Source organism: Leuresthes tenuis, unplaced genomic scaffold, assembly GCF_036924035.1.
Source record: "Leuresthes tenuis unplaced genomic scaffold, fLeuTen1.0.hap1 SCAF_3, whole genome shotgun sequence".
NCBI classification, from domain to species: Eukaryota; Metazoa; Chordata; class Actinopteri; order Atheriniformes; family Atherinopsidae; genus Leuresthes; species Leuresthes tenuis.
This window is the reverse complement of record NW_027325357.1, coordinates 8,388,366-8,412,968: the sequence shown is the minus strand read 5'-3', so window position 1 is coordinate 8,412,968 and position 24,603 is coordinate 8,388,366. Positions and strand designations below refer to the sequence as shown.

At 39.2% G+C, this 24,603-nt stretch overlaps 1 protein-coding gene across 8 annotated transcripts in view; it reads left to right on the top strand.

Moving 5' to 3' along the window:
- The window catches only part of rap1gapb (RAP1 GTPase activating protein b), a 106,885-nt gene that overhangs the window by 73,410 nt on the left and 8,872 nt on the right, over nucleotides 1-24,603 (top strand). For all 8 annotated transcript variants that reach the window (XM_072381660.1, XM_072381659.1, XM_072381656.1 and 5 more), the window contains 14 exons: nucleotides 1,449-1,566; nucleotides 10,830-10,877; nucleotides 12,526-12,564; nucleotides 12,733-12,918; nucleotides 13,556-13,659; nucleotides 16,359-16,437; nucleotides 16,535-16,588; nucleotides 16,677-16,760; nucleotides 16,850-16,950; nucleotides 17,393-17,522; nucleotides 22,430-22,585; nucleotides 22,702-22,773; nucleotides 22,876-22,962; nucleotides 23,279-23,422. In XM_072381660.1, coding sequence (XP_072237761.1) covers nucleotides 10,839-10,877; nucleotides 12,526-12,564; nucleotides 12,733-12,918; nucleotides 13,556-13,659; nucleotides 16,359-16,437; nucleotides 16,535-16,588; nucleotides 16,677-16,760; nucleotides 16,850-16,950; nucleotides 17,393-17,522; nucleotides 22,430-22,585; nucleotides 22,702-22,773; nucleotides 22,876-22,962; nucleotides 23,279-23,422 — 1,275 coding nt within the window. In that variant the 5' untranslated portion in view covers nucleotides 1,449-1,566; nucleotides 10,830-10,838. The remainder of the gene's footprint in view (nucleotides 1-1,448; nucleotides 1,567-10,829; nucleotides 10,878-12,525; nucleotides 12,565-12,732; nucleotides 12,919-13,555; nucleotides 13,660-16,358; nucleotides 16,438-16,534; nucleotides 16,589-16,676; nucleotides 16,761-16,849; nucleotides 16,951-17,392; nucleotides 17,523-22,429; nucleotides 22,586-22,701; nucleotides 22,774-22,875; nucleotides 22,963-23,278; nucleotides 23,423-24,603) is intronic.

Below are 24,603 nucleotides of genomic sequence, written 5' to 3'. Positions count from 1 at the left end.
ATCTGCTTCTTTAACAGAAAATTAACCAAAACCTTCCATCCGGGTATACCTATATCAATTGTTAAAGGCAACACACACACAACATGCAAATCAGTCAGGATTTATGAAGACTCAAAAAACAAGAAATGAAGGCTCCCTGCAGTCTGCTTCTTTAACTACAGATGACATGCTTAAAATATGTCTAATAAAACCCTATTAAACAAACAAAAAGAAAAAACGTTCTTATTTTTAATAATAATCACGTGCTGAATATGTATCGTCAAATATAAACTTTGATGAGCCTAAGGGCTTAAAGTTGCTCCACGAGACAGATAAAAAGCTGTCACCTCAGTTGAGGCAGATATCTTACTTAACCCATGCAGTAAGCCTCTTTTTGCATTGTTGACTCAGAGCACTATTCAACATCATATTTTGATTGTGTTCCAGCTGCCTTATATGAGAGGGAAAAGTTCACACATTTGAAGTATGACAGTTCTGAGAAGCTGACGATGGTGCAGAATGGATCTATCAGCCTCTTTCAGTCATTTTCCTGAATTCAGCAGAGATCAGAGGCAACAACCTCACTCCAGGTCAGCAGCCTGTTGTCATGAGAGTGCATCTCTGTTTACTCAGGCTTATAGATTCTCCTCGTGCTGTAGTAAACAAGATTTTTCCGATAGGTAGAGCTCAAATATCTAGTAATGGACTGCGTTGCAGAGAAGAGATCATTCTGTAAGGATCTTATTCCAGCTTTGCCACCCTAAAACCATTGTGGTTTGTATCAAGATGGCAGAATGAAGTAAATATGTGAATATGAGTACACACCTCTCCATCAAGACTCACTCCATTCTCACTAAGAAGTGAGATTGTGCTGTTGTTCTGTGTTTCTTTTTTCCAAAGCAGTGGTTGAAAATGCCCTTTGCTGCAGGTTTGTGAACAGGATGCATGCACAGACGGGCTGCCAGCTCTAGCAACTGACTGTTGTGTGAGACGAAGTGTGAAGTAATATGCTGTGACCAGAATTCTAGTCAGACTGGTAATTCACTCCAATCATACAGAGGACAGGGGGGCTGAGAGGTGCAGAGAAAAAGTGGAGAGGGGAGCAGGTGAGAAGATGAAAGCTGAGAGTCCCTTCTTCTGCTTTGTATCAATTTTCACTTTAATCTTCCTCGTTGCTGCTCTTTTTCCTCCTCTATGCAGTTCTCCTGATCGCTTCTGTTTCACAGCGTTGCCACTAATGTCACTCACCTCATCTTCTTCAGCTGCGTAATTGCTAAAAGGCAAAAACTTTACACAATAGAAAGGACATTTTGTATTACTTCTCAATAACGACATACACTATGTTGCAATAATAGCACTCTTTTCATGCTTTGGTGGCATGAGTCAGGTATCACCATGCCCTTATTGCTTCAGTAAGAATTTGAACTCAAGACTGTCAGTAATGTGTCTTTCTCTTTCCTTGTTCCCAGCCTGTCATCCTCTCTGACTCACAGGAAACAAGATGGAAGGATCTCTCGTATCTCTGATGAAGTAGAGCCCTCACAAGCAAACTCCCACCCTCGATTTTCTCTATCCTCACTTTCAAAGGTTTGACCTGCTGCTATTCTCTTCTTTAGTCAGGATTAATTTTGTTTTCGAAGATGTTGCCAAAAAACTAACTCGAAAAAGATGCGACGCTGGGGATTTTGACATGCCAAAGATTTAAAAAAGGCAACAGAAATCTCCAAAAGGAAAGAAAATAAAAGCACCACAATTTTAAAATATAACTCCCTTCCTGAAGTTCTTTCAGCTACTCTAGGTTCCCTTTCTTTCTAAAGCTTCTCCCAATAGTGGATTATATGCACATGCATAATACGTACTTACAAAGTGGGTCTACAATCCCATTCTTCTGGCAGCCCCATCTCAGGACAGACTATTACTACGTTTTTGTGAATGAGGAGCAACAGCCTGGATGATACATTACAACCTTACAATATGCAACAATGGATTATGAAACTACTACATTTTTTACCAGTGGACAGTTGTGTGTTTTAAGCATTTTAGAGTGAGACTGGGCTGGTCCTGGAGGAGATTCCTTTTTTAAATAAATTCTTCCATCTTTTGCCACTCTTTGCAGAGGCTAATTTACTCCCTTATCTGCCTGATGTGCTCAAGTCTAAAAAGAACTGTTACTGGCCCAAGTCATCCAATTACAGGCTGTCTTATGTAAAGCTTGAAGACGGTGCTGAGAAATTGTGCCAATTCTTAGTGGCATCTGAGACCACTTGATTTACAAAATCATTGCCTCCATTAAAGCTGCCTGTCTTTTATGGTATTTTGGCCCACTGACCCCCACTGCCTACAACAGCTCTGAAGTTCTAGTGTGTAGAGGCAAATTGTTGGCAGAAGCACTGTACAACTTTTATATCAATGTAATAATTCGTGCAGAATCACATGAAAATGATTTGCTTTCTTACTTTCGAATTTGCCATTTATATAAGAAAGGCACAAATTGCTCTTTTCACCCTTTTATCATGTTGCATTTTTTATGTCAAAATAGTAGCCCAGAAAGGACTTGACCAGATGTTTTGTGTTTTTCACAGTCACTGTAGTTGGACTTAGTTGCAACCTAAGATTTGAGCCACTAGCTGTCACCACAGTCCTACACACTAGATCTTTGGCATCAGGATCTCGCATGATGAAAATAACTATGATTATTATCTGCTTAATTTCTCCACTTTTTTGTGTCTGTATATTTCCTGCTATAGTGTAAAGTAAAAAGCTCTCTTTTACTGTACAGAAGTAAATATCAGCTTTTCTAATAAAACTCCATACCCAGCCAGGGTTAAAGGATATGACTGATGATATAATGGCCAAACCAACAATATATTTCAAAGAACAACATAAAGAATGTATAATGGACATTTCTCACGGGTAATTGTGAACATTTTGCAGAGGTATTTAGAAAATAAAGAGCTTGAGTAAAGTTCTGGAAAGATGTAATGTGGAGCAGGATACCTGCACTCATTCAGAGGACAGCTGCCTCTGATGAAACTGGAGATCAACAGGGTGGAGATGGTTGCGTCAGTCTGACACTGCTGTGGCAGCTGACAGCAGCAGACAAAGGAAGAGCTTTGAAGTTTGACAGCAGTCGAGATGATTGGATCACAAAGGTTGTGGCAAAGTCTGACAGGCTGACCTGCAAAGGGTGAAAACACACACAGAGAAAATTAATCGGAGTAAATATGTATGCAGCATCATCTTCTTTTATATGATTAACACAAGTAGTGTATTTACTGGAATTGTATTTACTTTATTGGAAGTAAATAGTAGAAGAATAAATTAATATGAAGTTTAGCGGTATTAATCCCATAGAATAACTCCAGCCTTGGAAGCAGTAGGTCATTATTTGGCATTGGTGATGACACGGTCCAGTTAAGTAGTTACATTGAAATAGAGTTGGAAGTCCTTAGCCTCGTTCCATCTGTTCATTTTAATCCCCCACTGGTTTCCTCTCTTTTTCTGGCTCATCATATCCTTCAAATGTTACCCCCAGGTGAAAGGCCTCTGATGCTCCCTCTGTGGTAGCTCTCATTGCCAGGATGTTTTGGCGCCCGACAGAAAAGTCTGCCCTTCGTCACAGGCTTATAGGACAAGTATAGATCTGCAGCAGTTGTTCCTGTCTTCAGTATACCATTTGAGAGACAGCTATTTATGTCTGTCACATAAGCTAATATGACTACATATGGAGAAGCACATATTACGCGCATGACTATATCAGTTTAATGTGAGATTGTCTCCTTTATTTGTAGCATTTTCTTGTATCAAATTGTACACCTAATCACTTTTTTGATACACCAATTCATATACAAAGCAATGAAATTGCTACACTTGGAAGGTTTATGTCCAAAATGAAGTGCCAAAGGGAATAATGTGTCTGTAGTGAGAAGATGACACTTTATTGTGTCTCCCAGTGCTGCAAAAATGTGATCAGAGCATAAACTGTATTTGAGAAGTGTACATATAGCCTTATAAAGTTCAGCATTTTGTTGTCGCCCTCTTTATCTTCTTTTTTGAGACAATTGTGACCAGGGTTAGGGGTACCCTACAATAAAACACAGGAGTCATGTTTCAAGTTAGACTTTGATTGGGTATTCCAATATTCAAGTCTTTTCACAGGTCTTGCATAGTACTATTGCACAAGTGTGAAAAAAAAAGCTCCACAGGGATCTGCGTGATACATCACCTCAGGTGATGTCACTTGATGTAACTCAGCACGGGTGCTTATTAACTCAAGTTTGAAAGTGAAAAATCTTTGGGGTGTACAGAGGTGCACAGAGTCTGAGACTTAAGCAATCCTAAAAGTTTAATAGAAAGCCACACTGAACCACTCAAATCAAATAAACTTGGAGACAGGGTGAAGTTTGATATATAACCTGTATGATGAATGATCAACTAAAGCCTGTTAAGTGTAGGTTCTGACACTGTAGGTTTTTTTTTCCACTTCTTGTGCCTACGCAGTCATGCTAACAGCTTGAGGACATGTCATAAAAACAAGGTTTCTGCTAACAAAACCAATGTCACGGTAACTTTGGTCATCTTTCATCTTGGACACTCCAGTATCACTCACTGTGTCCCTTTCTTTGGAATAAATTGCTTCAGGCTATATTAGCTTCTGCAAGCCTAACACTGACAGATCTCTAAAACTCCAGCTCTGTTGATTTGTGACAAGAGAGTGTCAGAATAATTCTGTTAATTTAAAAAAGAATCTGCAGTACTGAGTTTTCTCACTGTCCATTGTATGTCTGACAATGTTATGGAACTGTAGTAGTAGCTAGCTTTCTCAAGTACATCAACAGGAATACTGATGAATTGAAAAGTTGGATGTTTAGGTTTTTACTTGACAAAGCAGTTTGTGATCAAATTGGATTACATGTTCAAATACCAAACAGAGTTTCATCAAATTGCAAGAGTTTAACTGGACATCTTTCGCTGAACTGACTATTCTTGTATTTTACTGGAGGAGGTCTGCTTTAGCGTTCAGAATATTTTATGTGGCTATGTGGCTATGCCTCTGTGGCAACCTCTTATCTGAGGTGTTGATGGGGTGGAAGGGGTCATTTGAGCCAACTCCACTTGTGTCCCCCGGGCCCAGTGGCCACAGCAAGGTCAGGGTAGTCTGTGCAGCCAAGGCAAATGAATGCACCACAATGGATTTCTCTGACTGAAACAAAAGGCTTCTGTGCCCATTGATTGACTGTCTTTGAAGTTTAGTTTTTCATTTTCCGCCGGCATATGCCTTTGAGGTTGCGACTTAACCACAGAGCATTAATGGAGAGACGGGGAATGAGTAGGCGTGGAGATGTTGCTTGGATACACATCAATGTTGATTTGTCTGTGAAAATTCAAATGGAGCTCTGCTTGTGAAAACTTAATGAAGTCCTGGAGTCAAAACTTTTCTGCTCCACTTACAGACTAAGGAGAAAGGTCTGGACTGTGTGGGTCGTCGTTGTTAATCACTACCATATCTGTTTAAACACAAGCATAAAGTACTTTGACTCAGTCAAGTCAGTCTATGAATTTGTTGAATTACTCATGCAGACTCTCTTTCTTTGGCATACAGACTTATACACACACATACACACACACACACACACACACACACATTTTAATAGTTGGTAATCAACTCAGGGAAAAATTATGTGTAGTCCAGTGATGGTACTTTCACTGTAGAGGCTCCTCATTGTCTCAACAGACACATGAGTAGCTTAAAAGACTGAAGGTCATGAAGTCTGAAAGTTCAGCCAAGTCACCAGTGATTCCATTCACTGGTGTGTTTGTTAGTCTTTGTGTTTTTCAGCACCTGTTGTTCCTTTAGATCTCTGTACACACTGCTGTAGAATCTTGCTTGATTTTGGAAGCTACAGTGTTGACTTTTCCAATAAGCAACTCAGCCTCACAATCAGTATGCTTTACAACTCATACAGCAGTGCTCACTGTGTGAATCTGAATACTAATTAATATCTCCCACTCATTCGCTACAGTGTAACAGTTGTACTTGTTCCCTATGCAAGTGTGTAATTAGTATTAAGATTTTGTCTATAAATGTTCTCAGATACCAGTTTAGTATTCAGCTAAAGTCAGTCTAGACCTGAGTATACAGCTCACCACTAATGAAATGTGACCTCGGAATGAGATGGTGTTTAAGTGGCAGACCTACTTTGGTGCAGTATTACGTCATTAAAAGTTATTTATTTTGTGCGCTTTTTTTTTAACCTCTTATGCAAAATCCCATCAAGTGTGTTTTTCTTCTATTGCCAAATGAAAACTGCTGAACCTACTCTTGGGTCTATCTATCTATCTTTATGAAAGTGCTCTGCTTTTTTTAATTTATTGGATGTGTTGGTACCTGATATTGGAAGAATGTTTAAACGAAAGACTTGGGCAGAGCAACCTCTCCTCTTTCATCCCACTGCACTTCCCTTGTCTTTTTTAACTCTCCTTTCCTTCTTTATCTCTCACTTCCACATGTGCTCTCATATCGTACTCATTCTTTACTATGCACAGATGATGTTCAGAGGTGCAGAGACTGGCTAAGTCTTCCATCATGCCGTGGTATCTGCCCATGCAGGGAATTGGGCTTCTTGCCTTTTTTCACATACAGTATCTCCCCTGGTGAAAGTGAGAGCACATAGAGCTTTCACAGTGATGTTTTCTTCACAAGGACATGATACAGTGAAAAGTAGCCGATTCATTTCCATGCAAAGCTCCCTTGCGTGAACCACTCCTTTATTAATTTTTTTTTTGGCTACTTTATATTGTGAGAAATGAGTGTAAAAAGAAGATTTCTTAACATGGAAAGTGTTGAAATTACGTGAGTGTTGGTACAAAAATGGAAGCATGAGTATTCTCACTCTATAGCAACACTCCATGTATGACTAGCCCTCTTCACAAAATTTATTTTGCAAATACATACAATGAAACTTTTATATCTTTAATTATAGATGTAAAAAGAAAAAATAAATGATAATGTTGACCTGTTTTCATAGCAGAAATGTCTCAGTGAAGAAGATGTGAGAAAATGAGATGGAAGTAAAGAGGAACAGAATAGCTTAATAATGCGATATAACAAAAAGAGAAGTATGAAGTTTTTTGTGTTCATGTGTGAATGTGTGATTGCATTAGAAAGAGTAGATATTTGCACTGGGAGGGGACCAACATTGTTCCTCCTTCATCAGACATACAACAGCTGTGTGTGTCACTTGAAGGGTGGTGGCTGTTGGGGCGGGGGTGTTTTTGAAAGAGGAAGCAAGGGAGATGATGATGTTCTCACATTACAGCACATGCTCTCACTTTAAAGAATAGATGTATGGATGCTGATAGACAGCTATCAAGTTTTCTCTCCAAGTTTACTGGCTGAGTGATTGTGAGTGTCAAGTGTCATTGTCAATCTCGTCTTTCTCTGTGTGGCCAACGGTTACATCAACACCCTTAATCTTGTCAGCTCGCCTGCATCCATACTTGTGGAATGATGACTGAGCTCAGGATAGCTAAGACTGCCTTACTGAATGGACTTCTTAGCAGTCCACCTAGTAAACCCTCTCTCAAGAGACGATGCTGCAGTGATGTGAGTATTTTTCATTTACTGTAGGTGAAGGATTCTTTCACTTCTGGTAGCTCAGGAACAGAAAAATATAGAGTATGTTTGATGTTGTAAAATCAGTAGATGATTTTAATGGTCACTGCATAGATTAATGAAGTACTCTGCACTTTTTTAGATTTTAGCCACAAGAAGGAAGAATGCACTTTCTCTTTTGCAAATAAGGTGTACAACACAATTTGAATATCCTGTTATGAGGCTCAGCATGAAACTCCAAAATGTGGTTCATGAGCTCTGTTCAAACAGAGTGCCTCCACAGTCCAGGAGGACATGCCTCCTTTCTCTCTCTGGGACGATTCAACGCTAATGTGGTTTCTGTGGAGTCTGGCTGGTTCACCAGATAATCTAGTTGGCAGAGGACAATGTTTGTTGATGTTTGTTTTGCAGTTAGGGGAGAAGCATCTCACTGAATATCATATAGCATGGTTTATTTCTTGCAATATACTGAGGCTGCACCTTTGGCTTTTCTAGGTCAGAGTCAGATATGTAGGTATTTGTGTTTGGGGACAAAGATACAATTATGTATTTGTCAAAAAAAATGTTTTAGTGCATGTGAAAATGTGGGTATGCATGCGTATGCTTTCCACTGGCTATGTGTGCATATGTGTTTTTGGAAGGCCTGCAGTGCCTCTTAGTAAATTTAAGCCGTCATGTGGAAACATCAGCTTGGCACTGCAGTCCATGTGTGTTACATGGTGAACAGAGGACGCACCGTAGCTGTCAGGGCTGTTGTGATCCTCCCTCATCACAAGGTGGAGCTGCTAAAATCCTTAATGTGGCCTCTGCAGATGAAAGGTGCACGCCTAAGAGTATTTTCTTTGACTCTAACCTCCACTGGTACCTCTGCTAATTGGGCAAAACATGGGGCAAAACACTTAAGCTCTGTTGCAGGGAATCGTTGATGTGTACTGTGGTGAAAATCCTGAGCAGTAGTTCTCTCACAGCACACAAACAGCACAGTTGCTGAATATAAAGCAGCAAGATTATGCCATTTTCAAAAAGAAAGCGATTTTGTCTGATTGTCCGTGTATTAATCTTTATTTCCTTTTTTGACGCAATCTATATTTGCCTATTGCTTACTAAGTTGTAGTGTGAAATGTGTCCCAGTCACACATTAATGGGACTGTGTGCCTCAGACAACAGACCCAGAATGTCTTCCAGTTAATTTAGCTGTTGCATATAGTCAGATGAGTTGTTGGCTTTAGCAACAGAGAGAAGCACCATGGAGCTTTGAGGCTCATTTCCCCATAAGAGTTGTTTGTTTACAGTGTGTTTGTCTTGAAGCATGGAGGAACAATTTGAAGAGCTATCCTGGTGTTGAATAGAGTCTTATTGTGATCAGCATTAAGTGGGGTAGGAAATAAGGTGAGGAGAACCATGAGAGTGAAATTTCTTTAGGAGTATGAGAAATTTCATAAGGTAGCCTTGTTTCCAGAGAATGCACAGCTTTTGCACCGAGCAGAGATGAAGTACGACGGAAGGCCACAGGGAAAGCATATCAACACAGCTCTACAGATTATCAAACCCATGTCCCTTTTTGGATTTTTGTCAACTCTCTCTCCCAGGCCTCGGACCTGTTTGCCATGATCGAGAGGATGCAGGTACTATAAGTGGTCCCCTGGCTCAGCTATTTGTACTAACTGTCTAACTTGTCCGTGCTTTCTCTCACAGACTTTAATCAAATTGCATTCTCAGAATTTCACTCCTCCTGGACTTCTATCTTGAGTCCCCCCCTCCTATTTTTTTTCTTTGCCTTTCATGCTACTTTTGCATTCATCCCTGCAACCCAGTTAGTGTAACACTTCTATGTGTGTGCCAATGTATCCATCTATCTTTTTGGTATGTGCAGCTTCAGGCTGCTCCCAGAAGCCTTATGCTTCTCAATGTGCTGAACAGAGTCTTTGTGTTTTCTCTTCACAGCTGGGTAGTTTTGTCTGCATCATCAGATGTGTGAACTCTTGTGTTTTTCATTATGCTGACGTGGATTCTCAGATATCTAGTTTGTTTCGGAGCTGCAATATTACAGAAATATAAAAAAACTATATAGCAGATTTTGAAATAGCCCTTTAAAAAGGGCCGCCACAGTTTGACTAAGGACTTTGATCTGAGAGTGGATTTAATTTAAAAGACATCCACAATATTTAATTTTGAACTGGCTCATAACAGCTTTTTCTTTAATTTGATTGTGAATATATTCTATTAACTGACAAACTTATTTTTTCTTACTGTATGCACCTGATCTTCCTTCGAAGATCAAAGACTGTGTGAATCTCATCTATTAGCTTTGGTACTAATGTATCAAATTAAGTCTGAAAACACCATTTTAACCTGAATAAACTGTGGACGTCTGAAGAAGTGTAGAATAACAAACAGAGGCACAAAAACAAAAGGTACTTGTATCTTGTTCAATTTCAAGGGATACCAAGAAGAACAAAGGATTTCTGTTCAATGAATATCACTTATGGATTAGTTTTTATTTTGTTTTTAAAGCCTTTCGTAAGAAACCCCCATTAATTATTTTCCGTATTGTTTGCTAAGCAGCTAAACAGCACAGGAGCAAAAAGTTCCAAGCAACAGTTGAATATTATTTAATTGGTAATAATGCATATCCTCCACAATAAGAGAATATGTGTGAGAGAATAATGGAAGCGCTGGAGCAGTTTTTCAGAAGATGAATTTAATGAAAGCTATTTTCAATTTCCATTTGATTTATCCTCTGTCGTCTGAAAAATGTGCTTCAAATTTGATACATTTCAAACCTTGCTAGAGGGTATTCCACACAAAGCAGCCCTTGATCACAAATGCTTTGATACTCATCCGTGCATTGTCAGTCAGCAGAATTAGACTAGAAAGAATCGTTGGAAAATTTTATTTTTGTATTTTATGACTCTCACATAGAATTATCATTAAATATATCTGCATTATGTCTTGTTGGAAACACTGCCCTTGCTCTCATTGACCTTTGCTTTTCTTCTATTTTGTTACCCACTGTGGTTTCGAGATATAACTCCTCTTTACTTCCTCTTTCAATGGCCGAGCTTGCATATGTAAACATGAAGTGTCCTGCTATATGATAAATTTAGCAAGTCTTGACAATCAATAGTGCTCTGAGTATGTCTCTCTTTTTGTGTCTGTACACCTGTGGTGAGGTTGTGTGGATATTTCTCCCTTGCCATCACTGCCTTGTCATTTTTTCTTTTTCCCTCCACAGGCTTGCAGAATGGACGACCAAAGATGCCCCCTCCCTCCTCCCCTCAAAGTGAGTCACAAATCCTCACATCTCCTCATACAGCAGAGTCTGCTAAAGCATCTGGAATGGCAGAGTTATAAACCTTTCCTTATCAGCTGTCAGACAGGCTTAAGGATGCTCACCGACTGAGTTACGAGCTCAGCAGGGACAGGGACTGCAAAATCCTCTGCTGTCCCATTACCTAGGCAGGCTTATTCAGTCACTGTTGAAGACTGTAGCTCACTGGTCTTAGCAGGAGTTCTGAGGTCAAGACAGAAAGGGCATATGTAAGGTAATTTGGTGAGGATTGGGCTAAAATGTAAATTTGTAACTCTATTATAATATCACAGTGTTTGATAAGAAAATTCCTTAAATTCTTTATGGTGTCAATAATTAAGCAAAATGTTACTCTTAAAAAGCTGAATAGAAATGAAAGATGTGCTCAATATGGTCACTTACCATTTTTGTGTGTGTTGACCATGTCACTTTAAGACAACTGGCATTCATATCCTCATGGAACAGCCCCCACTGTTCTGGGCAGGCAATCCACAAATAGTTTGAAGCTGTTTTAGAGGTTTGTTTCCAATTGACCAACCACAGTTTGGCACTTATGGTGCTCAGGCCTGGATCTGCTACAATTCTACTCAGGTGTTGGATGGAGTTAACAGCAGGTCTGTGTACAGAACAGTCCACATAAAACTAAGTATGGAATTTGCTTTGTGCGATAGCATTGTGATGAAATTGGAAAGGACGCTCACAAAAATGCTACCAGAGAGCTGGATGTAAACACACCTGTAGCTGCCACCGAGCTGTGGACCTGAAGTATTTTTAAAGATAACATTCATATATAAATACAACTTAATTTTTAAATGAATTATTATACTTGAAAGAATTGTGCATGCTTAATGTGTTGTGATTGTAACGCTTGTATTTTTCATGTAGCTAAAGTTACAAATAACCTTAGTATTATTATTTCAGCATTGCGTTAAGCTCAACACTGACCTTACATTGAACTATCAGTGTAAGAGAAGAAAAAAAAACACTATATGAAATACAGGAAATCCATTTATACCAAAAAATAAATCGAAGCATGTTAGTGTATGGAAAGTGTAACAAAAATAGTTAGTGAACACAATGTTCAGAGGGTGATGTTTTTTTTAATATAAGATGCCCAATGATATGATATTAAACAGTGAAATGGAGCTTCTCATACACAGACAGTTGAATATCCTTTTATTTCTTCAAGTGAAAGGCCTTGACCTTTTCTCATGTCGATACTAAGAGGTTTTAGCACCCAGTAACTGGAGGTTACGAAAAAAACAGGATGCAAAAGTTTGCCAAATCACTCTCAAGTTCAATTGAGTTCCCAAAAGTTACATAATCGCAACAGGGGTGATAAATATATTTAACATGTTTAAAAAAACTTTACTTGCTAACAAAAAAGAAAAGAATGTTCTTAAGAGAACTATGAGAGCTTTTTCAGAAAGGTTCATAATGTGGCTCCTGTCATATTTTACAGGATAGAAAACTAGTTTAAAAAAATGTGTTTTTCAGGATGTATTCAATATACTGTTGCAGTGTCTTTGCTCACTGTTATTGTCCTTGATGAACAAAACTGAAAGTCCAGTTGTAAGCAGCTGTTTGTCAGATTGATTCAAATTTGTTTCTCTCCTTGCAGACAGAAGAAGACTACATCCCTTATCCAAGCGTTCATGAGGTATATAAGACTGTTTATGGTTACACATAACATACCCTCCACATAAAAATAACTCACACAACCCACAATAGATGATGTTAAGAAAAAACAATGCAATGCTTGAAAGCCCACCAGAAGTATTATTAATCAATACTTTCTCTTAACATTGTTATTGGGCTTCATTATCAGGTTCTGGGTCGCAGAAGTCCTTTTCCACTCATCTTGTTGCCTCAGTTTGGAGGCTACTGGATTGAAGGGACCAATCATGAACCAAAGGACCCACCAGAAGCTGATCAGCCTGCCTGTCCTACATCCCATATTAAACTGGAGACAAACAGCACTGCCAAAATCTACAGGAAACATTGCATGGGCAAGGTAAGCATAGCGAAAAGGGTCTGTAAGAGGACTGGGGAAGGGACACTTTTCCATTACCTTGAGTTTATATGACTCATCGGTCATTTGCCTGGTTTTAGAACAGCGCTTGTTTCACAGGGAATTAAACAACCAAAGCTACTCTGAAAAGTGTTGTTCCTCAGTTTCCAGTACACTGCTTCTTTGAGTTTAGTAAACTAAGTGTTACAGATTGTGTGAATGTACACTGAAAACAAAGTTGTAAAACCTCAGAGTACATCTCAGTGGATTAATTTGCTGTTATTAATGACCTTTACAGCTATTAGGATAATTTGTTAGGCAGGCTTAGCAAAAAGATAGGACAATTAAAAACAACTTTGTTAATGATGGTGTAGTGTTGCTTTACTATCCATTTACTGTTATGTAGATTTAGATACATTTATCCATTAAATACCGATACTTTTGAGCATTGAAAATTAGATTTTGGTAATTAGTGGTACATTGTACCTTCAGCCTTTTCCTTTATTTGTGAACACTTACTCTCTTTACCTCTTTCCGGTGCTAATTTGATTTAGCATTTTTATTCCTCTGTCACCCTCTGTCAGTTGCTGTGGAATTAGTCATCCTTATGTTACCGTTTCCTCCGCTTATCTGCCCCCAGGAACACTTTAATTACTACACCATGGATGCTGCCCTGGGCCACTTGGTCTTTTCAGTTAAATATGATGTCATTGGGGATCAAGAGCATCTGCGCTTGATGCTACGGTACGGTTTGCCTACCTTATTTTACCCTGCGCCCTCTTTTCTCTTGCATTTAATTTTTCTCCCTCGCCTGTTCTTTCTTACTCTTTCTTCTATACCCTGAGATTTTTCTTTGCCTTTACTCTGTTTTGCTTTTTCTTCTTCTTCTATTGCACCTTCTCTTTTTTCCTTTCTCTATGGCCTTTCCCCCCCACATTGCATCTGCTACAAACCTGCAATTAAACATCCATGCAGGGCATTGATTATTGTATGTGCTCAAACACAGCTATTAAAATACAGGACAGTATGTTCACATATGCCTTGACTGCCCTGGATAGAAGAGGGTTTACGTTTTAGCTCAAGAATAATAACAGTGCCTCAATGAAAGAAATGTTCCTAGTTCTGACAGATTGCATTTGTGTATTTCCCAGCTATATCGCTAATAATACACAGCAATGTGCCATAGTTGCTGTTAAAAGGCAACAGTACATTTTTTCATAAATTTCTTCTTCCCCTAATTTTTGCATTGTATACATAGTCTGAAAGTTGTAAGCTTTGAATTATTGTCTAAGTCAAAGTGAGAAATGAATATTTGTTCTGGTAACGTGCATCTTATGAACATTAAGTATTAAGTTGGCATGAATTGGTATATTTTATTGATTAATTAATGGTATTAATGATAAACTAACTCCTTGTTAAACATTTAAATTGATTCAATCATAAATACCATCACAGATTTGGAAAAGGTTCTGCCTTTGTGGCTGTCTAAACACAAAGAAGTGTCAGAGTCCAGCAGAGATGTGCTTTGGTCATTTATGTACAGAGAGTTACAAGCAGCCTATATTTGTGTGGTGCAGTAAAAATATCTGAGCCTCTCTTTGCAAAAAGTGACTTTCTAAAACAGTGCCAAAAACTACTCAACAATCAGCACCCTAGTCATTCGTGTTTTACAAGTGTAATGGCTCCCACCCACCATTGCCTAAAGCCGTGCTCACTCACTGAAATCCTTCCACTCCTTCACATTCGGCTGAAGACAGATCAGGGGAGAGAGGCAGAACTCTAACCTTTGAATTAATTTTAGCACCTAGGAGACTTCTCTTTAGATTTTGATAGTCATATTTCTTCCTTGTTAATGGACCTTCAAAGTGGATGAGTGTGCAGTGAGGTAACAACCACTCAGCCCACGACAGTTTTACAAAGGGGTGTTTTATAGTGGGCGGCCACCTCCCACAGTCACCTCAGATATTGTAATTAAAGGGACTGGCACATTTCTATTTCTTTGGAAATGCCTTGTTTACTGTAAACATGCATAACTACATTGGTTAGCAGCGGTAAGGATTAGAACTTGTTAACCCCCCCCCACTTGTGGGTGCCACACAATCTAATGTAAATATATAAAGCTACTATATTAATGCTCCTTGAATATGTGCCCAGTCATCTCTATTCTGTAAGGAGTAAGGTTGTTAAATTGACATGGCATTTTATGCTAAAGCACAATCAAAGACTTCAAACTATTCTCATGTGTTTGATGCTTACACTTTAAGTCCCTCTGCAAGCTATACAAGTCGATGAGAAGCTCGCTTGCCCAGCTCGAGACTCCAGTCTGCTTGCTCCCAGCTTACCCAGCACTCCAGGAGTTAGCAGCTTCCACTGTAAGAGCGAGCTTCTGGCTGCTTTTTGGCCTGGCCGAATGCCGTGGCTTATTGCTTGGCCTTGCTTCTGCTGTGTGCCATTAATCTAAGGAAATGGAAGCCCTCAGTCTACTAGCAGCTCTGAGTTAGCCAAGAGCTGGCAGCACATGAATTGAATGAATACATAGGAAGGGGATTAATTACCATTATGATGCTTTCATGTGGGATTTGATAGTGTAGAGGTAAGATTGCCACCTTTAATGTGGGTGACCTGGGTTCAAATCCTCTGCATGAAAGGTACTACCTCCAGTAGGGGTCCTTAGGCAAGACCCCCTTACCCTACCAGTGTAAGTCGCTTTGGATAAAGGTGTCTGCTAAATGCATAAACATAAACATGTGGATATGGCTTTGTGTCAAGTTCCCCAGATTACTTGAGAATTGTACTCTAGTTCAAAGATTTTTTTTTTTACACTGGGATTTATTAAAAATACAGTCATTAAACATTAGATATATAAGTGTATGACTGAATGACACCAATATTAGACTTGGTCATTGCTTAGCAGGGAATGCGGAAGTCAGCTGTTGATGTGTGGAGATGTGGGTGTGGCTAGGTTAGCATATTTATAAATGTTCATCCACTGACTGACATAGAAGGGATGGAACCATATCCTCTGCAGTTAAAAGGTGAGTTTTGTTGCGAGCAAAAACTTTTAAACGTACAATTTTACAGATGTACACAGAAATTTTTAGAAGATTTATAAATGCTGGAGGGAGATTTTATGTTTTGATTTTCTCCATACAAAATACTTTGTAGTATTCAGGTGCTGCACAGTTTTTCCAGCGTTGTTCATTGTACTCCTTGCACTGAGTAGCAACTCTCTAAAAAAGTAATGATACCCAGGGCAGTCTTGGCTAAAAGACATCAAGTGTAACAATGGTTATTTTCCCAGATCCACACATCAATAGGAAATATCCCCTCTGAATTGACAGTTCAAACGGATGAAAGCTAAGCATCACAAAAAGAAACAGGGGATTCATTTGGATTACAAAAAGAGCAGTGAGCATTTTGACTTTTCACTGTTTGCCTTTCAGCACAAAGTTTAAAACCTATCATGACGTAATTCCCATCTCCTGCCTTACTGAGTTTCCCAATGTGATTCAAATGGCCAAGGTAGGTAATTACTAGCATACTGATTTTAGTAATAATCTCAAAAATTTCACAGGATTTTCAAAATCTATGAAACTGAGCTCACATTTTCATTTTGCAGCTTGTTTGTGAAGAAGTAAACGTGGATAGGTTTTACCCTGTCCTCTACCCAAAGGTAAAGAGCGATTTTTTTTCTCCCTTCCATCCATCAACAGTCTAGCACCATGAGCCTTACTAGAAGCCTCCTATTCTTTCATCCTCAGGCATCAAGGCTCATTGTCACCTTTGATGAGCATGTAATCAGCAACAACTTCAAGTTTGGAGTCATTTATCAAAAGTTTGGTCAGGTGAATGTGCTTCAGAGATACTGCAGCTAATCTTTGCTTTTCAAGTCATGACCTACTGAAAATGCTTTTTTTTTGCCTCCTGCCCACAGACATCAGAGGAGGAGCTGTTTGGGAATATGGAAGAAAGCCCTGCCTTTGTTGAATTCTTGGAGTTTCTGGGCAAGAAGATTGAACTTCATGACTTTAAAGGGTTTGGGCACTTTTCAGTTAAATTTCAGCTGAAAACTATTTTAAAAAGTTGTGTTGATTTTCACATAAGCACTTCACTTAAAATCTGCAAGAAGCAGGCATTCACTTTGTGATTGATAAGGGGTAGCTTGAAGTGAATCTAGGAAAATATGCAATTTACAGTGACCTGATATTTTTACTGTTGCTGACATTTTGATTGAATAGGCAAATGAAGTGCCCTTGACATTCCCTCAATGATGAATGATCACAGTGTACAGAGAGTTCTGAGAGAATGCACCTGTATTCCACTAACAGCATCTGTTAATCTCTCTTCTGTCCTCTGTCTTGACTGCGCACCTCTTTTTGCCTTTTCTTCTAAATCCTTCTCGTCCCGTCCCCGTTCTGTCACTTTTGTTGCTTTTGCTATTAAATCTGCTTTCACTTCTTCTCCTTTTCTTCTCCAGTTTTCGGGGTGGGCTCGATGTCACTCATGGGCAGACGGGGACAGAATCCATCTACACAAGTTTCCATAATAAGGAGATTATGTTTCATGTGTCCACCAAACTGCCTTACACAGAAGGAGACTCACAGCAGGTATATTGATATTTCAGTGATTAAGCTTTAGGATAATTTACTTGTGTTTTTAGGACCACAAATGTTTGATTTAAAGAGGCCTCTCCTTTTGACTCCTCCAGGTGTAGCTAATGGATCAGGACCCCAAATTGAAGTATTTTCAGTTAATGTTGATTAATCATTTAATGAGTAACTGCTCTGCTTATCATGTACAGAGGTTTGACATTTTGGAAACGCTTTCTCTCACTTTCTAGCTGAAAGGTGAATGAGAAGAGATCAGTTGTAAGTTTTGCTGTAAGATCCTTTAAATTGCTCAAGTTTCCTATACAGCAGGGGGTTGCAACATAATAATTGTACTGTTCTGCTTGGCCAATACCAAAGGAAAGAAAACATCAGAAAATGGCATGTTGAGTGCTTTCATATTGTACAATTCAAGTTTTATAGATCACTAAAAGCACGTAACACAAGAAGCCACAGTGGCACACACTTACAATGCACTTTTTGACAACACATGTCTCAAACATATCATAGGGGCGTCAGGGGCAAGTAGAGCTTCAGTAAGTTGCTGAAGAAAACTTGGACAAGCCAGTTCAGGGTCCAGGGGATCAAGTCACTGACCTTCCAGTCAGAGGACAACACAATTCTGAGCCACAGCCGTGATAAAAGTCTCAGATCATAGAAACAAAAAAAGAAAAAAAAAGTTAGCATCTGAAAAAAACAGCTGTGCCCCATTTAAGATGGCACTACCACAATCATCATCTTTCAGCAATAACCCCAAGGAGAAGCTCCAACCATAATCCTTCTCCTTTGATGCCCCCCTATTAGTAGAAACAACAATTAGATAACATGTTAACTTATAGCAGTGCCTTATCCACTACCCACTTATCTATTTGACAATAACATCTCCAAAATCTTCCCCTCATCCATATCTTACTCTCCTCCAGAAGCTTCACAATGAAGGAGGTTCACATGGCAAATGGACAATAAACCACATCCCTTTTTAGCTCCAAATGATAAAATAGCTCAGTGCAGTCTAGACGAGAGGGGATAAATGCAAAAATTGCTAAAACTAAAATGTTAAAACAACAAAGGTTTTTCAAAAAATTCCTCAAGATCTCTGAGACTCTGATACCACAACACAAACATCATAATACAACCACATGTAATCTACCAAACTTTGCTGAGATCTGCTATTAGATGTAAAAGTGAATAAGGTGGATGAACACTGTGATGTCAACCACTCCAATGTCTGTATGATACACAGTCTGTTGTATTAGTCATCTTTAAATCAGCTCAATTTTCAAGAACTATTGCTAAATTGAATATGGATCTGAAATGTGTAATTAACAAAAACCTTCACCATGTGAACGCTTTGCAATATTTGTGTGCCATACTTTGCTAGGCCCATCTGCTGTTCTTGAGAAGTATAGTTTCTCAAGGATTAACCATTTCAAAAAGCACTGAACTCCTGACACTGATGGTCGTCTTCTATCAGTTTGCAACTGAAGACTTTCATCTCTTTGATTCTGTGGCGCAGTAAGCTGCACTAGTTCTTAGATGCTCAGTGCTTTGAGTGGTTTGAACTTTGTTACCACAGTAACCCTGCTCAGACGGTCCATATTTCCAAGGCATAGAGACAAACAGAGGACATAAACAACACCCACATGGGATGATTCATCAGGCAACAGGGAAAAGGAGGCAGCGTGCACACATAATATTACAGCATTATTTCAGGAATGGGAGAGCACAGCACTTAGATACAGGTTTTAGGTTTTAAAAGCAGGTTTTAGGTTTTAAAAGGTTTTATAGCAGTACCAGAAGTTAAATGTCTAAATCCAACACTGCCCTTGCTGAGTTTGAGTCTAACTGTCCATAGTGGTGATGTAGTTTGGCAGTGCGCTTGCATGAAGAGAATGAACTGAATGTTTTTCAGCTGTCAGATTTCTGGAAGCCTCATGTGTGTATGACTATTAACGTTGACAGTTAATAAGCTCAGGGCTACTTAGCAGTAACCTGGCTGCCCTGGATTTGCAGTCATATGAACCCCGTCTTCCTTTAAGCCCTTAATACCATCATAAAAAGCTAATTTTTAATATTTGTCATTACATTAATCAAAAAGCAGCAGAATTTGGCATGATTATTATGAACACAGATATCAAATAGTAAACATAATTCTCAGTTTTCTTTGCAACTTAGGCAGTGAAACTCTATGTTGGTAAGTCCTGCTATCAAATAACTACTGACGACAATAGTATTTTTTTACAACACAATATAATAGTAGTTTTACAATAGTAATATCAGAGCATTTTTTATATAAGATACATTTTTTGTTAAAGTTTAGGTTGAGTGGAGTCTCTTTCCTTTTAATCTGAAGAAAAGAGTTGCCATCTATTTATGCATTTGCTCAACACTTCTGGCGTATCAATGACTGTGGTGACTTCAGCAAATAATGAAAACTTGCCAAGTCTGAAGCCAGATGGTCGATTGTTCTCATGCTAACAAACAAACTGGCTGTAATAGAGACTATAAAGTAATTGAGCTCTGACTGGTAAACCAGATGTCATCGTCATAGATTAAACCCAGAGTGAATATTTAGTCTGTTATCTATTGCATACAAGTGGCAAATTCATGAGACATTTTTCAGGAGCACCAACAAATTCCACAGCTAACATCACCATATGTGAAAAAGCTTTATTAAATGGCAGTATTTTAGTGTTAAATCATCTAATGAGTAATGGAGGGTAATCACTGCGCGCTGATGCAGAGATTCACAACGCTGAGGCTTTTCCTAAAGCATCCATTTTTGCATAGACTATCTGCGCTGATAAAAATTTCAAATCATGCTTTCTCTATATCACCAATCTCTATCTGTTTGTGCAATCTGATATATCTTTCCCCCAATTACATGCAACAGAAAGATTTGGGTCACAGTCTCCATGATAAGAATTTGATTTCAATTCCCTGAACTGCATCCTCTTTGACATTCGGATATTCGCTGGCATCTTAGATTATTTTACTGTTTGAATGCTGGAAAAAAAAAATAAAAAATCTGGGACAGCGCCACGTCTCAAACAGGAAATTTGCCCCAACTATTAAAAAGTTCAATTTGCATACATGGGAGCTTGTGAGCCATGCAAATTAGAATTCCTTGCAAAAGGCAATGAGGTGACAGCATACATTCATAATTCAGCTCAATAGGAAGATGTCCCTGATGCTTAGCAAAACTAAGCTTTTCAAAAAGAAACTTCTTTGATTAAAAATGTAATGCTTGAGCATGGTCACTCTGTCCTCAAGTGTGCACGTGTCCTTTTGGCCACAAGAAAAATACAGTTATTTGTCAACAATGATGACAGTCAGCTGTGTAATCATCACCCATTTTTAGTTTGACTTTGCTGTACTTTCACTGACATTAAGATTCGTTAATAACTTCGTTAATTTGCATTATGACTTAAATCTTGGGCTGCACGGTGGTGTGGTGGTTAGCACCATCACCTCACAGCAAGAGGGTTCCAGATTCAATCCCATTCTGGGGCCTTTCTAGGTGGAGTTTGCATGTTCTCCCTGTGTATGTGTGGGTTCTCTCCAGGTACTTTGGCTTCCTCCCACCATCCAAAAACATGAATGTTAGGTTAATTGGTGACTCTAAAATTGTCCTTAGGAGTGAGTGTGTGTCTCTGTGTGGCCGTGTGATGGACTGGCAGCCTGTCCAGGGTGTACCCCACTTCCTGCCCAATGACCGCTGAGATAGGCTCCAACCCCCCCACAACCTGACCAATGGATTAAGCGGGTATAGAAAATAGATAGATGGCCTTAAATCTTGTTAATATAATAATAAAACATGAGAAAAATAATTGGATATGGATTTGTATATTGCAAATGCAGTAGTACATAAAGTTGTAAATTCAAAGTTTTTATGTATCAGGGTATTAAAAGAAAGCTGTAAGGTGCCCAGGTTTTGTGGTTGAAAAACAAGCCCAAATCATCACCCTTTTACCACGCAGTTGGTGTTTTTTTAAGATAAAATTATTTTTTTGCAAATTTACGTAAAAAACAAATCTCCACTTTGTCCAAAGACAGAGGTCTTGAGATGTGTTTGGATGCAACATTGCTAACTTGTTCACTCTTTGTCAATGTGCAGTGTCATGGATTTTAACATTTTACCTGCTAACTGAGGCCGGTAAAGTCTTGTGTATTTTGCAGTTTCTCTGAGTGTTGCGTGGTCTGACCTTGGAATGAACATCCAAGATAAACAACATTCTTTAATGTTTCCTAACTGTAAATAGTCAATCTCACTGTATTATGGTGGACAAATGACTTTTAACCCTCTTAAGATTGATGGACAGATATAATTTTTTCTCTAAGATCATTGCTGATGTCTTTCCTCCTTGGCATTGTGTTATACACAACTGAATGCTCCAGACCAACAAACTGACAAAACTTCTGCTTTCATAGCGATGCTCAAACTTGCTGATGATCAATTAATCAAGTGCCCTTAATTCCTATAGAAGTTGTAAGGGTGGAATTAGTTCTTCACAAACTGCTTCTGCACTTTAACATATGTTTCGTTTAATGAATAATGACACAAATTGATACCACATAGGTTGTATTAATCTCATTTTGAAAGAGACAAATAACTGTTTATTTGTTCTGATATGTCTGTGTAAACTTTAGAACTGACTATATAGTCACATTAAAATTAGCTACAAGATATTGGATTTCAATATATTTGACCGACAATAAAACTGAAGGGACTTGCATCTCAGGTAGAATGTTGTACTCCAGGATCCCAGTTATCACTACCTCACTGCTGGGACTATGTAGTATTTATTTTCAGTGTTTCAGTGCAAATCCTGGGAATGATTCTGTGACTGTCTCGGGTTTGCCCAAACTGGTTATTTGAAAATGATTCAGCTGTTGTTGCCTCCCAGCTGCAGAGGAAGAGGCACATAGGCAACGACATTGTAGCCATCGTGTTCCAGGAGGAAAACACACCCTTTGTACCAGATATGATCCAGTCCAACTTCCTCCATGCATATGTGGTGGTGCAGGTGGAAAATGCATGCACAGACAGTGTCATCTACAAGGTTGGTTTCAATCACAGCTAATGTTCTACAGGGACCTTACACATTATTAATCTTTACGATTTTTTTTTTTTTTTTTTGCTAATTAGTCTTGTTTTCCCATCCCATTTCTCTTCCAGGTGTCTGTAACAGCAAGAGATGATGTACCTTTCTTTGGACCTGCTCTGCCTGATCCTGCCATCTTCAGAAAGGTCAGCAGGCACAAAAGTACATGAGCACAGTTCAGTTTCACAAGTAGACATTATATGCCTTCATTCACTCTGCCTCACCCTTTTTGGAATTGCCTTCATCAGGGCCCAGAGTTCCATGAGTTCCTTTTCACCAAGCTCATCAATGCAGAATATGCCTGCTACAAGGCTGAGAAGTTTGCCAAGCTGGAGGTGAGAAGCAAACATTGCTTTGGGAGTGTGAATGCCTTAAGTGTTTGTGTGTGTGTGCATGTGTTTACACTGGAGCCTACACCTGTTTGCACAGGTTTGCATCCTGCTGGCTGTACCCTTGATAAGAAGTGACAACATATCATTGCCTCCCTTCCCTCTAAGACAGCAGCCACACAAAGCATAGCAGCTGTTGTGCTGATATTTGTCATCCTGGTGTTATTTCTTACTTACCTGTCATATATGTAGCTTAATATGAAATAATTAATTCACTTCAGTTTTAGTTTTCAGAATAGATTTTCCATGTTGTTGTTGTCAGGAACGCACACGCTCGGCCCTGTTGGAGACATTGTATGAGGAGCTGCACATCAACAGCCAGTCCATGATGGGTCTTGGTGGAGACGAAGATAAACTGGAGAACGGGGGTGGAGGAGGAGGTGGCGGCTTCTTTGAATCCTTTAAGGTACATCATTCATAGAGCACTGGTAATCTGCAATACCACATGCATGAGAGAGAATGGTGATGAGCGGAAAACTTTTAGGATGTTTCTTTTTCCTCCCCTTTCTTTTGGCTGGGATTCTGGGTATTCACACATGAGAAAACAAAGCATAGACAATTTGCGGTATCTCAAAGGACCAGTCCTGTGGCATTTGCTTTCCTCTTTTGGCTGCAACTGCTGAACTTGGTGTGTTTTTGCATGGTGGTGGGGTTTGAGGCCGTTGAGTGTCCTGTTGTGTATGAAAGGCACTTTTCTCTGACCGAGAGTGCTCCATCAATGACAATTAGGGTGGTGGAGTGAAGCTCAGTAGCTGAGGCATGGTGGCAGGAACTGTGATAGTGTGTGCCTGATGAACGATTTAATGACCCCTCATTACGGAGCTGATGATGCAGTTTGTACGTCTTCCCATGGGCAGCATTCCTGCACTGTTTTTTCTTTCTCTCCGTGTTGATCAGTACTTTTCGGCCATCTTTTCTATAGTTCTCTGCACCTTTGGTGAAATATGACGTCAGTTCTCCCAGCTTCTCTCACTCTGCTATTTCGGAAGGCTCTTCATTCCTCAAATGTGCATACAATACCTCTGCATAAATGTGTCCTTAATCTTCTTTTCTGTCTCTCTCACTTTCACACCTCCATAAATTGCATCTGCAAAGATTTTCCACTCTACCTTTCTCTCTGTCCTATGGTATAGATGTTTCTCGCTGTCTGTCATATCTTACATCACTGTCTTGGTCTTCCTTCCTCACCCTTTGTCCAACAACACAAAACTGAACTCCAGACTCACCCATGTTAAATGACATTTAATTAGATAGAAGATGCCTCATCTTTCTCCACTGCAAAGCCCACATTTTTTCAAGCTTCTCTGAAGCCTATTTGTTTTTTCACACAGCCTCTCCTCTCTGACCTGCACTGCCCCTAAGTGTTCAGAAATAGTCCTGCATACAGCTGCACACAGGCCTTTTGCACATTTAAGCACATTCCTGTACAGGTGCACTTACATATTCATGTCAAGGTTGAAGCCACTTGTCACTTTACTTTCTATAATTTTACTCTTGATTATTTATATTCTACCACACCTCACTGTACATAGACTCATATCAACAATATTACACACTGACTTGAATAAAAATGTTAAAAGTTGGATG